Here is a 12064-nt window from a genome sequence, read left to right as displayed (position 1 = left end):
CTTTTCTGCATTTACAAATCTTCATTAGTGTAAGCTGCCTCAATACCTATCCTCAGAAAGCCCTTGAACATGTGTTGCATACTGGTCAGTAATGAGAGGAGTTTATCCCTGTCTTGCAATTGAAATCCAGGAACCAGTTCAGATTCTGCAAGAAACTTTTGGTGGGGAGGGGAGAACAGACAGGTTGTGTGTACATGGGGATGACTTTGGTGTTGAAATCCTGCCCTATTTGACCATCTACTGCCTGAAGGACCAGCAAGGGTTAGTAACCCAGATGGCTGTGAAATGGCATTGCAGGTATTTCCAGTGTGTCATCAAGTGATCAGGTAGTGGTATATATATGTGCTGTGCATATATTTATCAGTGCTTCCCATTTTGAAGAAAATCTGTGTGGTAGAGGTGGTGGGGTTTTTTTAACCTCACCTTTAATGGAAAGGGAGCTTTCCCAGCTGCTCATGTTCTTCATTGCAAGTCAGTGAAGCGTCAGTGTTGGAAAGCAACACTTTTGGAGATGGGAGATGTGATTCAGAATGCTCCCTGGGAAATTCTTTCAGTTCATGGTGTTGCAAGCCCAAAATGTGAACTACTGTCAAAACTGTGAGCTGATTGGTTTCACAGTTGTAATGTTACAGGTGTTTTAAGTTCAACAAGTTCTGGTTTCACTGAAGCCTGTAAAAACTTAAACCATTTCTAGGTTCTCCAAATCTCTTAACACTTCCTATCACTATTCTTATTCCAAAGCTAGAATAAAAGTTTCAGTATGCCAGATAAAACATTCTTTTCCTGAAAATGCTGATCAAGCTTTTAAAAAAAATCCTAAAAGTATACCTGCAAATCTTGAATTATATCTAAAATAGTCTAATTCAATTAAGATTTAGACCCGTGAAACATAGAGCCTTGATTCCTCTGATTTTGTGCTATGTAAAGGAGAAGTTTCACTTCAGTCCATATGGTGAAGACTTGGTAAATGAGAATTAACACCCTATACAAATACAAAAATATATTTACAATATCAATCTTTTCCATGTGAAGGATCAAGTAGTAGTTGGTTTTTCTTCAAATACAGTATGCATACTAGTTTTAGAAAGAACAAGGAGAGGAGCACAAGCATGCAAAATGCCCAGCAGATATTTGAACTGCTTCCTAACAGACACAGTACAGAGGTTAGAGGTGTAGTGCAGCTGGTATGAGGGAGTGACATGATAGATACCAGTGATACCTAGGTTAAAACCAGCAATGTGCTACTTGGACTTCAAAGATTTGACCTGATGGATGATTTTGCAGCATGTTTCTAGGGAATCTGAGGTATTTCCTGTGTGTGGCATTTTGAGACTAGTTACCAGCTGTGGAGTATTATGAAGGACATTTATTGGGGTCCTGGGACTGGGGAGAGTTTGGGTACCTCAAATTGCAAACCACAGTTAAAGACCTCATCTCTTCAGAGGCTGCAAACAAAGCAGATACTTACACTCAGTGGGTACTTCTCTGTTTGTTCTGGCAACCTATCAATGCTAATGTAATAGAGAATACAATAAGGAAAGGGAGGAAAAGCTGAGACTCAGTACTCGCTTTGTTAACTGAGCTGCAGACTTCCATGTTCTCAGGCTATGCAGCTGACACAGAAATCTCTCTGCCCAACCCAGCAGCCTCAGGAACAGAAGAGGCTTTTCTCATCCCACCTATAGAAGATCCTCCATAAGGCTCTGAATGTGGGTGTTGAAAGTATGTTCCAAAAGTCAGGCAGGGGAGCTTCCCTGATACCTAAGAAGAGGCTAGGCTGCTGGTTTCCTTCTAGGCCTGGATCTTGGACTTTTAAAATGTACCACAGTGCAGATTTTTGCGGTCTGTATCAGGCACAACCACGGTTTTTACTGCATGTGAACCTGTGAACATGAGAGGCCAGCTAGCTCTTCCATGGACCTCATATAGCATTGTTAAAAACTGGATTTGCTGACCACAGCTCTGTCAGCACTTAGACTTCGGTTGTACAGATTTACACTATAAAATTATTTTCTGAAAGTTATCTTGTTTTTATCGATCCTTTGCCAAACAGGAAATAAGTGTTATGATCTGCTGAGGAGAACAGGGCTGCTTTAAGGCACAAAACTGCATTATTAACTTCAGTGTCAGAACAGTTGTACAAAGGTGAAATGTCACTCCTGAGCTGCAGTAATACATCAGATTTGTTTTATCTGCTGTGATTTACTAGTACTCAGTTTTAAATACCAGTTGCCATCACTGTAGCCACAGAGCTCCTCTGATGAATGTATGTTCTGCAGTCAAAAGACTGGCATAAATTAAGTGTATTCACATGCTTCAGCACCCTCTACCAACTAGACTGTTACTGATTTTCGCATACTAGAAGGAAAGACAGACCAGTTTAATGTGACAGCTGTAAATCCAGTGCCTTTAGAAAGGAACAGAGAAAGAATTAGGGTCCAGTTGACTTGAGACTCAGCTTTGAACCATGGGGAGACAAAAAAGCCCCTACAGAGAAAAGTTCACAGTGGACGAAGTTGTCGTGGACTGAGGAAGAGTGTGCTTCTAAGCTATGTACCTGGTGACTGCTGCTCAACTTTACTGTAAGGTAAGCTGGGATAGTTAAGCCTGGGTCTGAAATGCTCCCACATAGATTTGCACCAAAATTCATGGCCAAGAAATGGCAAGTCCTAGTTTTTATATTGGTCGTGATTCTGAGCACTGAATTTGGGCAGGGTGGACAGGGATGTCAGAAGGCTAACATAGTGATATGTCCTATAGTGATCTATAGTGATCTTCCTTCCAGTGCTTGCCAAAGCACACAGAAATGCCACCTTTTAGAAGCATCCAACCCTTAAGGAATTCTTCAGTTTTTTCAAGTAATTTTTATTTACAGGTCAATATTTGCATGCAGGAAGCTGAACATGAATGTATATTGTGCAAAGAAGACTTTCGATTTGTTTCTGTTTTGCTATCACATGGGTTTAGATAAGAGCTAAACTACAGCTTAATCTACCATGGAAACATCAGCACATACATACAAGATTCAGTCTAAGATACACTATCAAAACCATTTAGCACATTATGAAAGGAACAAAAGGAATTTTCAGTCACTGGGAATGTCTCTGTTGTATCTTTCATCATTCTGAAAAAATGGAAACATTATGATGAGGAAATCTCTGATGTGCAAAAGCCAGTTTTAATAATTGAAAAAAAAATTGGACTATACAGAAATGTCAGTATTCTGGGATTATCCTGCAGTGCTTCTTGGAGTAGGGTCTGAAGAACAATGGAGATGTTTTTAATTCTTCAATTTATTTGGTTGACAAGAAAGTTTAAGGGAAACATTGTTTAGCAAATGGAAATTATACCATTACTTACATATTTTGTTGCACATGGTGCCAGTGCTTAACTGGAAGCCAAACTGATTTTCTGGTTTTCCATTAATTTACAGAATTTTTTCTCCTAAATTAATATTCTGATATAAAAGTGATGGATTCTCAAACTCCAAAGCATTTGATGGTAGCGCATGATTTTACATTGTGAAATTCTCCTAACCAGTTATGCTGCTGTCTTGGAGGAAATCATGCAGGAGATGAAGTATTCCGTTGTGCAGACAGCAGCCATCACTGTATTTCTGTTTGAGGCATTGGTGGCCACAGAGAAAAGCATGCCCTTTTCAGCCCACTGCTCAGTTGTTTCCTCAATCACAAGAGGAAGCCAGGCAATGCTGGCAATATAGGAAGGCTTTTGTTCTACCAACATGCCTAGCTCCAGCCAAAGGCAAAACTGAAATATAACACTAATGAGGATGAATGACTGTGGATAACACTTCGGTGCACTGTTGTTCCTCGTGTGCCACCCTCTATCTCATCTCCTGTTTTCACATTACTGGAAAACAAAACGTTCCCAGGGTTTAACACTTTGGCGGAGATGAGTGTTTTTTGTACGACCTGCTCTGTTTGCGGCGTTTTCCACCTGACCTTCATCTGCACCCCTTGGGAAGTCCTGGCAGCGGCTGATTTCAGAGTCACCTTGCAATTCGCTTGCAATTACTTGCCACCAAGCAGGACCATGGGGGCCACGGCCACCTCCCATGGGAACACGGCCACCTCCCACCCTGTGGCAGCGCGGGGCGCGGCGCGTCAGCCCCGTCCGCGGTGCCCCGGGGAGCGGGGCGGGCCACAGCCGGTCCGGAGGGAGCTGCTGCCGTCAGCCTCTTCGACGCGGTGACCCCGCCCGTGTCTGTCACCCCTCGCCACTGAGGCAGGGTGGCTGCCGTGTCTTTGCCGGTACGCGGCGGCATTACCCCGGCACCGCTTGTCTCCTCAGTGAAGGCGCAGTGGCCGCGCTGCAGCGTTTGGGAGCCGGTAGTGTCCTCTCGCTGGCATGGCAGGCACACACCGTCAGCGGACTGGAGTGCTGCCGGACTGCGGCTACACCAGATGGCCGCATTAATGCTACAGCTATTAATTGCTGCTACATCTGTGATAACAGGTAGATGCAGGCAGCGTAGCGTGGGCATCCCCCTCTTGTTCTGTGTGTTTGCTCAGAGAGGTCTTCCTTTGCTCTCTTTGGAGCTGTGTTTGGTTTCCAGAATTTCCTCAAAACCTCCTCATGAATGCTGCTATTTCATTATGTGTTTGTGGTATCTTACTGCATAAGGAACTGCAGCTAATAACTTCTTCAGGGCAAGCACAATGTAAACCATTGCCTTTTTACTATACTTGGCACAGCAGGGTCCAGATGGCAATTGTGGACATGCACAGCTTCTAGCTGCAAACGTACAGCAGCCATCTACCAAACAGGAGATATCTGAGGATAGTTACAGATACGGGGATGCAACTAAAATGTTGTTTCTCTGATCCGCATAAATGCTTCTTTGAAATCTATCTCTGCGAGGCTTCTCAAGCCCAAATTCAGTATTGTTATTAAATAATCACCAGCATTTTACTCCTTGTTCTTGCCTGCCTGAGCTCCTGCTACTGTCAGCAACCATCAGGATCATGGAAGGCCAGAAAAGAGCATTTTGTGGTAAAATAGTCGAGAATATCAAAGATATTTTGTTGATTATATCTACTTGTTCAAATGTCTCAGTTAGGCTCTGAATGCAAAGAAGTTTTGTTGTATGCACAGCCAGAAGCACCACCCTGCTGCTAGGAAGATGTGATTTCCATAAAATATCTGACAGCTTTCATATTTTTATTTGGAATGGAGTTTGTCATCATTATTGTAAAACCCAAGTCCCGTGTCAGCATGTGGAATGGGAAAGAGACTTATTGCTACTCCTGGCTCAACCCTTAGACTGAAATGCTATTTGGGCCAGAATTCTGACTTTTCACACACTTTTTCTTTAGGAGTTTCTACTGAAATCAGTGAAGCCATTATGGATACAAAAGAGCACTCAAAATGAATAAAAATGCTAGATTTTATGGGACACATATGAAAGCCCTCAGAAATCAGTAAGAAGTATGACGTGAATGTAAAACTCTGGCATAGGCCCTGCAGTTAAATGAGGTGATCAACATCAATGCCACTCTTCAGTGTTAAGCAATATTCTGGTGGTAGGTATGTATGTAGAAATGGGGGGAAACATTTTCTTTAAGTAAAAATATACTTTATTGATAGTATACAGATGTACCAAGGTTTAATAAATTGAATCTTACTTTCAACTATGTTGTAATGATGTTTCAGCCTCTGTAAGGCTTTCCACAGGGTCCCACTTGACACCCTTATCTCCAAATTGGAGAGACATGAGTTTGAAGGCTGGACTATTTGGTGGTTAAGGAATTGGCTGGTTGGATGCAGCCAGGGAATTGTGAGCAGTGGCTCTGGCTCTTATGTCTGAGTGGAGGCCAGTGACAACTGGTGTCCCTCAAGGTTCTGTCTTAGGACAGGTGCTCTTCAGTATCTTCCTCAGTGACACAGAGAGTGGCATGGAGTGCATCCTCAGCAAGTTTGCAGATACGAAGCTGAGCAATGCAGCTGACACAACAGAAGGAGGGGATGTCATCCAGGAGAACCTGGACAAGATTAAGGGCCCACAAGACCTCGCTAAGACAGTCAGAGAGAGTTGGCATTGTTTAGCTTGTAGAGAGAAGGCACCAGGGAAACTTTATTGCAGCCTTACATGACTTAAAAATTGCTCATAAAAAGAGGGAGAGTGGCTTTGTACATGGATAAAGAGTGATAGGATAAGGGGAAATGGTTTTAAACTAAAATAAGAGAGATTTAGGTTAGATGTCAGGAAGAAGTTCTTTACTCAAGGGTGTGGTGAGGCACAAAAATACATTGCCCAGAGCAGCTGTGGATAGTTCATCCTTGGAAGAGTTCAAGGCCAGCATCCCTGCCACTGGTGGAGTGGGGGATGGAACTCAATGATCATTAAGGTCCCTTTCCACCCAAGCCATTCTGTAATTCTGTGTATTTATCTGAACTTTGTGAATCAGCCATAGTATAGTCTGCCACAATGTAGCATGCAAGAACATTTATTTATCTAATGCTAGAGCACTCCTTTTTAGGTGCATTAACTGACATAAACACATGAGACTTTATTTAATATTTCATCTGCATTGGTCAACCGTGTCAACTTCCAAAGGATTTCAAAAACATTTTCCTATTAAAATTACTGTGAATGTGATAATTTAGAAGTTCTGGGGTTTTTTTAAATCTTTATAAGCAACATGCTGAAGACTACTTGTCAAGGGATTACAATTTAGCAACTATTTTCTGGCATAATCCTACATTTGAGTATTTTTAAGTAGCTTTGTACTTTATTGGAATCTCTCCTAAAACAGTGAATGAAGTCAGAGTCACTCATCATGTTGGCTTCATTACTAATTGATAAACCAGTGCCTTCAGATGATGCCATCCCATTTAATGAATTGCTGATGATCCCCATTGACTGCATCTGTATTGAAAACAAACAGAAAAGTACAACTTGTAACTGCACATAAAACAAATCTTGAAAATACTGCTGCAGAAGACAACTGAGGTGTCACTACATTGGCCTGTGCTACTCCAGATCTTCCACATACTTAGTGAAGATATATGTAAAGGTTCTTACATAAAATAACATTGTCTTTTTATCCTTATGGTATCTGCAAGTTTTAAACTAGACTGAAATTTCTTGGTACACGAGTAATGAATATTTCTTCTGAGTTTAAGTATAGGAAGCCTAAGGATTTGGTAATCCTTATTTCCTCTTGAAATATTATAGCAAATCAGTCTTGAGATTTTTTTAGCCATTTATTTTAATGCTTTCTGTGGAGGGAACTTCCTAACATGGTTTATTTAACCAGCTCCAAGGTTTATTTAACCTGGTGAATTCTGCAGACTGTCATCACCTCTCAGAGTCGGTTCTTCACAACAAAAGCAAGTTTAGAATTTTCCTGTTTTAACAGAAAAACACAGATGCAAAATATGGAATGCATTAATTTTTTGTAATTATATTTCTACCCTGTGGTATATCCATGGTACAGAGAAGTCAATACTTCAAAGATTTCCCTCTTAGTAATACCTTCAAAGGTGTTTTAGAAAAAACAAAGCAGGTAAATATACCAAAATTGTGTAGCTAGTTTAGAGTTTGCTTCAGCTACAGAATGAAGTAGTTGAAGCAGAAAAGCTGAAAAGGTCAAGCTTTGAAGTTGAACACTTCTGAACTTTAAGGCTATTTTAACCCAGAATAATGGCTGCATTTGGATGATGGAGTTTCCATTTCCATTTAAGATCGATTTCCATTTGTAACTTTGAGTCACCCTAACCAGGACTGCATTTTATAGCAGGGTACAATTCGGCCTATTCTAGTGATGAGCTGTTTACCTTTTTAAAAATTGTATTCCCCACCTGTGTTCATGAAGTTGAAAGGTGATCTACTAGTGTAAGATACTAGTTTATTAATAACTGTTTTTAGTGAAACAGACACCCTGGCAGTGTAGCCATGAGAATGGGCACACAGATTTCATTTATTCAGCCAAAACCACAGTTAATTTTAGATATAAATGCACAAAAAATGCAAAGGTCAGGACTTCTAGCTAGTAATGAGAAGACAGAAATGGAAATAATACAGAATTTCGTCCAATGATTTATATATGATCTGCCATAATTTGGAATGTACATTTCTTAGAATGTAAATCCAAATAATTATTAAGCATTTATCATGGTCTACCCACCTCTTCTTTACTGGTCTAGAAAACTCAAGTCATTACTGGCTCATACATGAAGCTACGAATGGCTCTAGTCTTTGTTCTCGTGTGTGTTGTTCATATACTTCATATTAATAAAATATTGCCTCACAGATATGGACTCCTATAATGCCATCTACATATCTGCCAATCTATAAAGAAGTCATATCCTCTGACAGAAAGATGACTATCTGTAACAAAGTCCTTCATTTTGCTAAATAAGAGCCTCCAAGCCCAAGTGGGAACAGACAATTGCCCCCTCCCTGAAGTCACCCTGCCACATAACTGGTATAAATAAAAGCTACATCAAAAATCTTGCCTTTTCTGTTACTTTCTCGACTCCAGTCTTCAGCTCATGTACCATAGTGCTGATTTCCTTAGCTTTGCTAAGGCTGTCATCAGGTAGCTGTTGATGGTGCTCAATATGCTGGTTAAAATGGGAAAGTGGTTCTTTCCAGGCTTGCAAAAGTTTCAGTATCAGGTGAGTTAGTTCTTCTCTCTTATAAATTGAAACAATAAGGGAATGTCTCTGTTACATTGCACCAGATCATATGAATACTCTTAGTCTCATTGTGAAATCTCAGTGGGATTAAGATTTACATCTGCAATTCACCACTCTATCTCTGGTATTTGTATATTTATATATATATATAAACACACACATAAAATAACACCCAGAAGTTGTGTTTGTCGTGTTTTCAGCTAACATGAGCAGGACCTCATCTCCCATTGCCCTTCCAGGGGACCTTCTAGAAGGACATCCTGGGGGAAGCTCCTCACTCCATCACACCAAAACCCAAAATGTTAACATTTGTCTGTCTCCTAGAGACAAAAGTTTCTCCCACTGGTGTACCCCCACCATCACAATTTGATTTTTCTCTGTATGAACAAACTCTGAACTAGTAATGATGTTTTTCTCTTTGCCATCACAACTGTAATGTAAACAAATTTGCTGTTCTTTTCCCCTTACCTAACTACCGATTCAGACATGACTGTTATTTCTTTCTCCTGATTGCTTTTTTGTACTTTGCAGTGATACTGATTAATTTAACTTCTTTGCCACACACACAAGTTTCTAAGTTTCTGTTCCACAGAGTTTGCCTCAACAAAATCAAAGGATGCCTGTCAGTCATTCTGATGAAGTACTACTGCAATATCTTTATCATAACCAGTATATACGATCCAAGCATAGGTAACCATCTACAGATTTAAAATTCAACTAATTTAAGATTCATAGGCAATACCTCTGTGATGTGCACCTGTTTGGGGTCAAAACTCAGCAACCTCTTTCATCCAGATTGTTGATGAAGCTCCAGAAACATAAAACCTCTCTGCCTATCTCCTGCCCGACTGGAGTGGGGGACCATTACAGCATGATGAATGAGACATTTTGGGGTTCTGACAGGACTAGAGGTAACCCTTTTTCTCCAGGGGAGGAAAAAGAAGGCGGTGTGACCCGTAGAGTCCCCTTCCCGTCCCCCAAGCCTCGCGGTACCCCCTTCTGCCCTGTCTCTGCCCACCGTCGCCGCCGTTGCTCTCACCGGGATTTTTTGGGCGTATTCTTTGCCGTTGGGGGTCAGCATCCCCGACGTGTGGCACTTCCGAGCAGGCCTTCCCAGCTTGTTGTCACGGGGAGGAAAGTGTTTTTCCTACGGGGGAAGAACACCTAAACGTACACCGAGAGCACCACGACCCCCTACATCCCCCCACCTTTTCCCCTCTCCCGCCCGTCGGCAGCCGCTCCCAGGGCGGCGCAGCCCAGCCCGGCGGCGGCGGGGCCGGCCCGGCACTCACCAGCTCGGCGTAGAGCGCCGTGGACAGGCTGTGGATCCTGCCTGAGTGCCGGATCACCCGGTCGAAGAGATCGGCCACGGTCAGGGGGTGACAGCCGGCGTCCCCCGGAGCGCAGAGCAGCAGCCACAGCAGCGCCAGCACCGCGATCACACCTGCGGAGAGGGCGGCGCGTCGGGGCGCGGAATGCCGCGGTGAGTCCCCGCCCGGCCCCTCACCTGCTCGCCCCGCCGCCCGGACGAGGGCCCCGGCCATGGCGCTGCGGAGCCCGTGCCCGGCACGGAGCGGCTGCGATCGGCCGGCGATGCCCCCGCATCTCCTATATATGCCGGGATCTCACGGTGATGACGGGTGCCTCCCCTGACGTGCGCAGCCCGCGGCCACTGTGAGCCAGCCCGCCCGGAGCGGGGCTCACGGCTCGGCGGGCGGACGGGAGCGTCCCTCGCACCGACGGCACCCACTGTCCTCGACAACCCAGCAGACCCGGCGGAAATGGGTCTCCCGGGCTCGGTGGTGGGACTGCTACCGGCCCCCTAGCCGCCCGCCCGTCACAGCCCTCCCGTGGGCAGGGCGGGGGCGGCTCCGGGCCCCCGCACAGGAGTGGCGTGGTCAGCGCCGTCCCAGGGCGCCCACGGCCGTGGGCGTGGGGAAAGGAGACCAGGAAAAGGAATTGTTTGTGTCCGTGGTAATGGAGTTTACAAAAGGACAGGAATGGGTAAAATGAGGGGTAAGAGAGAAGCCTGGTCTGGTGACATTCATCTCTCAGCCATCTCTTCCAATCACACTGTTAAGATCAGATCTGCTTTTCCTGCTCCGTTGGAGGTGATGAGAGGTAAGACTGCTGAAGATGTAACAGCTGGTGACTGCATGTTCGGTGGTGCAAACATATACCTCAGGATGGTTGGTCCCACGGGGCTAAATGCTCAGGGAGTAGTACATCAAAGGATTTAGATCAGGATCCCTAAAGGGGTGCAAGTCCTGTGGACATGGTTGGTGTCCTCTATTTTGGGGCATGAGATCCTGAGCAACCCTCAGGACATGCAGCAAAAGTTGAGATGCTGGTCATGAGGAAAATTAGTCAACTCTGCCCTTCTTCCTGGGGTTTTTCACTGTCAAGGGGGAAGTCTACTTAGAAATGAGGATACATGTGACATGAAATTGTTATCTTTTCTCCCTAGCCATTATGGTGGAGTTATGTATCTGTTTTCTAGCCCATGAATCCTCATTTCATTTATGGAAAATGGAAGGAATATACCTTTGCCAGAATGATGATCATCCCTCTTCCCACCTTTTTAGGGCAGCTGGTGACCAGAATTCATTCTGGAGGTAGAAGACATGAGTTTGACTAGTTCTTGGTCAAGATTAAATGTAACTCTGTCACCTATACTCTGTGTGGATACTAAAAAAACTGGTAGAAAACAAGTAGAAGTAGCTACTTCTCCAGCCAGATCCTAAAAGGAATTGTCTGCCACTGCTTCTGCATAAAGTCAAGAGGCATTTCCAAAGGACTCACATTTTGAAAGGCTGATAGCCCAATGGGTCTAAAGGATACTTTTAACCCCTCAGTTTTTAGAACTTCTAAAACTAATTTTAAAAAGTTTACTAAGATGTGCCTAATGATCTACACTATCCAGCAGCTGTCATTCTCTTACTTCTGCAGTGTCACTAATGAATAAAACAATGCAGGTAATTTCAGTATTCAGTGCTGCTGAGCCAGTTCTTAATGGAGACCATACCAATATGGCAATAACTCTGATTAACTAGCTGATAAACTGCTTAATGGCTTGTGGTCCAGCTGAAGACTTGGAATATTAATACTAATTAAGACTAATAATTATCAGAAAACAAGCAATCATGCATATGACAAGATCTGAAAATCATTGGTAGTCTGCATATAAGAAGCACGTGGATCAATGACTTGTTTTTATTGGCCAATAGCCATTTTCTTTTATTTTTCATGTGTCTTGGAGAAATCCTGATATATGCATAGCTTTAAAGGGTTCCTTAAATTATTAAATTTTTAAGTTTTGAAGGAGTAATGAACCTAAACTCTGAAAAAATGTAAATTATTTGAACATCAAGTCTACCCCTTCCTTGCTTGCCAAAGATTT

At 43.2% G+C, this 12064-nt stretch overlaps 1 protein-coding gene across 1 annotated transcript; it reads right to left on the bottom strand.

The window, feature by feature from the left end:
* Positions 1-5664: 5664 nt before the first annotated feature.
* On the bottom strand, positions 5665-10416 carry LOC136290171 (prolactin-like). Its single transcript, XM_066184569.1, has 4 exons — positions 9957-10416; positions 9704-9811; positions 8482-8661; positions 5665-6889 (listed from the first exon to the last, which is right to left on the bottom strand). The coding sequence occupies exons 1-4, from the start codon at positions 10206-10208 to the stop codon at positions 6695-6697; spliced, it is 735 nt and encodes a 244-aa protein (XP_066040666.1). The 5' UTR covers positions 10209-10416; the 3' UTR covers positions 5665-6694.
* Between the last annotated feature and the right edge of the window lie 1648 nt (positions 10417-12064).

Source organism: Chamaea fasciata, unplaced genomic scaffold (assembly GCF_029207755.1).
Source record: "Chamaea fasciata isolate MVZ Bird 193981 ecotype frontalis unplaced genomic scaffold, bChaFas1.0.hap1 SCAF_5, whole genome shotgun sequence".
Classification (NCBI taxonomy): domain Eukaryota; kingdom Metazoa; phylum Chordata; class Aves; order Passeriformes; family Sylviidae; genus Chamaea; species Chamaea fasciata.
The sequence above is the reverse complement of the archived record's forward strand: the minus strand, read 5'-3'. Positions and strand labels throughout refer to the sequence as shown.

Coding starts and splice junctions, on each gene's coding strand:
- LOC136290171 (XM_066184569.1), bottom strand. CDS start 10,208: ATGGCCGGGGCCCTCGTCCGGGCGGCGGGGCGAGCAGGTGAGGGGCCG. Junction 9,812..9,956: donor CGGCGCTCTACGCCGAGCTG/GTGAGTGCCGGG, acceptor CTTCCCCCGTAG/GAAAAACACTTTCCTCCCCG. Junction 6,890..8,481: donor TCGAGAAAGTAACAGAAAAG/GCAAGATTTTTG, acceptor TTTTCAATACAG/ATGCAGTCAATGGGGATCAT.